This window comes from Emiliania huxleyi (genome assembly GCF_000372725.1).
Source record: "Emiliania huxleyi CCMP1516 chromosome Unknown EMIHUscaffold_1587, whole genome shotgun sequence".
Classification (NCBI taxonomy): domain Eukaryota; phylum Haptophyta; order Isochrysidales; family Noelaerhabdaceae; genus Emiliania; species Emiliania huxleyi.
In genome coordinates this window covers 1-5,193 of record NW_005200996.1, presented here as the reverse complement: position 1 = coordinate 5,193, position 5,193 = coordinate 1, and the positions used below count along the sequence as shown (strand labels likewise).

Genomic DNA, 5,193 nt, shown 5'->3' with positions numbered 1-5,193 from the left:
TGTCTTTGCTCGCCAGGCGGACTCGCTCGGCGAGGTCTCGGCCCTCATCTACTTTGCAGGACTCGCGCGGCCCTACCTCCTTGCCGCCGGCGCCGCGGCGGCCGCCGCCGCGGCGTTCATGTGAGGACGCCGCTCGCATGGAGGCTGCTGCGGTGGGCAGCCGCGACACGAGAGGTGGAGCGCGGCGATAAAAGGAACACGTCGTCTTCCGGCGCCGTGCTCGCTGCTCGGCCACATGAAGTGAATACGGCACTCACTCCCACAAACACAACTTTCTCTGCATGCTAAAGAGAGAGAGAGAGAGAACAGAGAGCACATGTGCATCTGCCGATTCGATTGTTGTCCATCTTGTGTGTGTAGATCTAAGATCTCGGCACATATGCGCATCCTTGTCTGCCCTAAAAAACTAAAAAGAAAAGCGAGGGCCGATTATACATTTTTTCCACACACACACACACACACACAAATCAAAATCCGTAGTCGGTAGTGCGTGACGAACAAGTAGTGCGCGCTTGCGCACAGCGCTCAGCGGTGACACTCTCTGTACGCGCGGTATGCAGAGTACAGTGCGACTGCGAGCGCCGAGGCTGTCGGCGAAACAGCCGTACGTTGTGTACTCTCAATCATATGGATATACGTATTGTCGCTTCCACACCTCCACCTAATGCGTACAACCTTCCTCACTCGGCGCATGCCAGGAAGCCATTTTGCAGCGCCTCTGCGTCCAAATCACGGCCAATAAACACGATCCTGCTCTCCAGTGCCTCCTCTGCTGCATACGTTCCAATGACATCGCCCTCGAAGCTACCGTGGATGCCCTGAAAGCAGAGCTTCTCATACAGCGCCGCTCGTGGTGTCTGCCCCGCGCCTCTGTTAGTGGCGACGATCCCCTTCATACGGAGAATGTCGTCGCCGTGCTCCTGTAGGTGTTTACCAAGGAACTGGCTGAGCGCGTCGTAGTTCATGCCTCCTCGGTGCGTTACAGATATCGACATGACGTCGGTGCCGTGGTGGTGCCCACCGTGCCCGTGTGAATGTCCGTGCCCGTGTGAGTGCCCGTGCCCGTGAGAGTGGCTAGGTGTGCCGGCCGAAGAACAACGACGGCTACAAGATTTGGTCGGGCATGGACACGCCAGAGTCATGCCAGGCCAAGTGCGAGGCGGAGGCGGACGTTTGCGGCGCGTGGGAGTATGAGAACCATAGCTTCGACAACAAGGAGTGCGAGCTGCACGAGGCTTCGGTCGTCTCGGTCGAGCAAACCCGCGCTCAAGGCGAGTGCGAGCTCACCGAAGGCGGCGCGCTGGGATATAGGTGCTGCTGGGTTGCCACAGAGACCGCCTCTTCCCACGCGGGAGCGGACTGGGCGGGTTGCACCGCCAAGGACAGGTGTGGCGACTTCAATGGCGTCAACAACTTTACGATTGGAGACGCTCTGTATGTGGCGCAGATGTGGGCCGGCAAGGTCCCGCGCACGGCTTGCATGGGCGGCGACTTCGACCAACGCAATGGCTTCACAATCAGCGATGCGGTCTACGTGGCGCAGGTCTGGAGCGGGCACGAGAGGTTTCCGTGGGAGGGCGCCATGCCACCCGCGCCACCTCATCTCTCGCCGTCGCCGCCACCGCCGCCCCGCCCGGCGCTAGACTACGGGTTTCCCCGATGCTACACTGGCTTCTCCAACTACGACACCGCGTGGATCAACCCAACGGCGCATTTTGAGGTGCGTCCGCTCGAGGGCTTTGCCAAGCGGCCATACGAGGGCGCGAGCGCGTCCGAGTGCGACGCGGTGGAGGCGCCACTCATTGCCTTGGGCCCGCACTGGTCCCCGCTCGGGTTGGTGCGGTATGAGCCCTCGTCGCCGCGGAACGCTCTCCCGGAGCGCTATCACGGTGCGCTGCTGGTCGCTTCGCACGGCTCGTGGAACCGCGACCCGGTGCGTGCGCCGTGGCCTTCCTGAGAGCCCCTGTCACTTCTCCTTCTACCGCCTCTCTCCCCTCGCCCCAGCTTCCCTCTCAGCCCTCCCTCGTCTGCACACACAGTGGATCGGCTACTCGGTCAACGCGTACACGCTTGATTGGGGCACATACGCGGTCTCCAGCCAGGAGGTGCTCATCCCGCCGCTCCGCCAACGGCAAGGCTCGATGCGCATCCGGCCGGTCGACCTGCTGCCGAGCCCCGTGGACGGCTCGCTACTCATGACCGCCGACCGCGACGACTGGGTGGAGGGCACGCGAGGCGGCGCGCTCTACCGGGTGGTGTACGGGGCGGCCCCCGGCGATGTCGACACGGCATCCGTCATCGACGTCACCGCCATCTCAGGGCTGCACGTGGGCAATGACGCCGCCTTTCAGCTGGAGCGTCTCGCCGCGCTCCCGTGCGCTCGTCAGATGGCGCGATCCACCAGCTCCGCGACGCTGCTGTACGTCTCCACTTTTGATGGCTTCTGCCCGGCGAGTGCCGGCGGCGCCATCTATGTCGTCGAGCTCGACGCCGCCTCGGGGCGGGTCGCCAGGACCGCGACACTCGCGCGCGGACTGCACGACCCGCAAGGCATCGACACTGACGGCTCGTCGCTCTTCATCGCCACCGGCGGCTCCTCGGACAACGCGGCTACGCGGGGCAGCTGCGTCCTCCGCATCAGCGACGTCGACGCGCTCGCGCAGCTGGCGCTCGACGGCGCGGCGCCGATCGAGCCCATCGACTCGCGCATCGAGAGCGTTACGTGCGGCTTCACGCGTGTGCAGCGGTCTCACAGCTGGCGTTCACTCAGAGTGGTGCCCGGTGGGACACACGCGGTCGTCTCTGTCGGTGCCGACTGCAACTGGGATCCGGGCTGCGCCAACGATGGGCAGGGAGATCTGCAAACGACGCTGGTGTACGTCGATCTCGAGAGCGGGGAGGTGACGATCGCGGCCCGCGGCATCCGCAACGCCATCGGCCTCTTTTTCGACCCGTTGGGAAACCTTCTCTTCACGTCATTCGGCTCCGACTGGGCCGCGGGGATACCGGGGGCGACGTCGCACAACAACGTGCCCGAGGATGTGGTGGAGGTGCTGCGGCGATAACTTCACATCGGTAATTGTGGCCACTGGCCCGCCGCACATTCCGACCGCATCCCAGGTGGAGTGTTGGCTGTGTTGCCTTGTGCGTTGTGGTGTGTCGGGGCGTCGGGGCGCGCGAAACGGGGTATGTGGCTTTTGTGAGGGGCGCGAGGCGATCTGGGAACATGCCTGGCGGAGGAAGGCCTAATTACATCTCGCTCAAACTTCCACATTAGCACTCAGAGTTCTCAGTCTCCGCTCTCTCGAAGACTCGAACGCAGAGGCACGTCGCCGGACACACACCTGTCACCTCCTCCACCTCTCTCAGAGCGATCCCTACCGTACAGCTGTGTAGCCTATTGCAATACCGCGTCGTCCCGCTCTCAGCGCATGAGAGGTAGGCTGCTCGAGTGGCATCGGTGCCGGCGCACCATGATCTCGCTCCCTCCCGCTGAGGTGGCCGAGCGCACGGCAATGATCTCTCGGCCTGGCCTGGCACTCTTCATCGGAGCGGCGAGACGAGTGCGGAATGGCTTCGCGGGTGGAGAGATATGCAGCACAGGTGATTGTTGGGACGGCAGCGGGGTCCCGGGCCGTGAGGACGCCAGGGCTGTGCCCGGTCCCTGTCTGAGGTCGAGGAGCGCTGCGGCGGCGAGCACCCTCGGGGACGGAGAGGGAGATTCCGCTACCGCCGCCGGCTGCGCTGCCGCCACCGGTGGCGTCGCCACCGCTGGGTCGCGAGCAGCACAAGCCGCATCAGGGGCTTGAGCATCTGGAGAAGATGCATCGGTCGCGGCGGTGAGTGGCCTCGGCAGCTTCTGTGACAGCCTGCGAGCCTTCACCGTCAAGTCCCAGAGGTAGAACCACGACCGGGCTTGGCAGCGCGTGCACACCTGTGGTGGCGGCAGAGGCTGGTGTGCATGCACACCTGTGGGAGCGCCGCAGCGGCAGAGGCTGGCCATGAGAACCAACGGAGGTGGGCTCAAGGGGTACAAGCACAAGGTCCATCGGCCTCTATGAATTACGGCGCTTCCGTCGGCTTATTTCGGCGTGAAATGCTTGGCCCCACCTCTGATAGGTTGTCTGGCGCGGCGCGGACGAAGAAATTTAGGGAGGGACATTCAACCCATTTCACAGCAACTGGCAGGCACATTTCACAGCAACTGGCAGGCAGGCAAAATCCAAAAGAAAAATGGTGGCGAATTCGGCGTTGTGACGCTACTCGAGTAAACCAGAGAGACTAAGACTCTAGAAGACTCTCTAAACCTCAGGCCTCGCTGACAGAGATAGATAGAGAGCACGGCAGCTCAGTTCTGCTGTCTTCATGTCGGCTCACTCTGCCTGCGCCACGAGCGCGTCCTCGGCGGAGCTGGCGATGACGTGCGCCATCTGGAACATCGGCAGGATGTCGAACGGCTGCTCGACCTGCACGCCGAGCTCCTCGATGCCGACGTAGATGTACGACGTGGCGGCGACGTAAAAGAGGACCAACGGCGGCGAGAGCTGCCCCACCAGCACCACCGGCAGCGTGAGCAGCCAGAGCGCCAGTGAGCGGACGACGTGCCGAGACATGGTCGGCGGGATCGGGCTCGCAAACAGGCGCTCGCCTAAAGGAGCCGAGAGGGTGCGACTCCAAAAAGAGAAAGCTGCGAACGGGGCGCGCGTAGAAGCTCGCCTAGCGCGCGATAAGCCGCGATTCAAGGAGAGGAAAGCTGCGAGCGGGGATGGGCGCGCGAGGAGGCGCTCGCAGCCGCCGACGACGAGGTCGAGCTGGCGCAGGTCGTCCTCGAGCTTGTAGTGCACCTTAGAAGAAAGACGGCTGTGGATGCAGAAGAAAGACAGCTGGGGGTCGTCGTCCTCGAGCTTGGTGCACATGCGCCGGCACGCGGCCACGCTCGTACTCGGCATACACGGTGCGCCGCATGCAGCCGATGAGCTCGACGGGAACGTTGCGCCGCGAGGCAAGCCAATCCGCCTCTGCGGCGGGCAGCACCGCGCCCAGTACGTCCGCCACCTCGTCGCCCTCGCGCAGCCTCGCCTTGAGCACCCAACCGAACGCGGCGCAGTACCTGCCCAGCTGCACCGACGCCGCGCTCGGCGGCAGCCGCTCTCCTCGCCGCGTGTCGAGGACGGTGGAGACACCCTGCATCAG

At 63.8% G+C, this 5,193-nt stretch overlaps 3 protein-coding genes across 3 annotated transcripts; 1 reads left to right on the top strand and 2 right to left on the bottom strand.

The window, feature by feature from the left end:
• Positions 1–680: 680 nt before the first annotated feature.
• Positions 681–995, bottom strand: EMIHUDRAFT_253163 (hypothetical protein; the record flags this gene model as incomplete). Its single annotated transcript, XM_005785748.1, has 1 exon — positions 681–995. The coding sequence occupies one exon, from the start codon at positions 993–995 to the stop codon at positions 681–683; it is 315 nt and encodes a 104-aa protein (XP_005785805.1).
• A 128-nt stretch (positions 996–1,123) lies between these two features.
• Positions 1,124–3,065, top strand: EMIHUDRAFT_253162 (hypothetical protein; the record flags this gene model as incomplete). Its single annotated transcript, XM_005785747.1, has 2 exons — positions 1,124–1,933; positions 2,040–3,065. 2 exons carry the CDS (start codon positions 1,124–1,126, stop codon positions 3,063–3,065), a joined length of 1,836 nt encoding a protein of 611 aa, XP_005785804.1.
• A 1,308-nt stretch (positions 3,066–4,373) lies between these two features.
• Positions 4,374–5,190, bottom strand: EMIHUDRAFT_122898 (hypothetical protein; the record flags this gene model as incomplete). Its single annotated transcript, XM_005785746.1, has 2 exons — positions 4,374–4,844; positions 4,915–5,190. The coding sequence occupies 2 exons, from the start codon at positions 5,188–5,190 to the stop codon at positions 4,374–4,376; spliced, it is 747 nt and encodes a 248-aa protein (XP_005785803.1).
• Between the last annotated feature and the right edge of the window lie 3 nt (positions 5,191–5,193).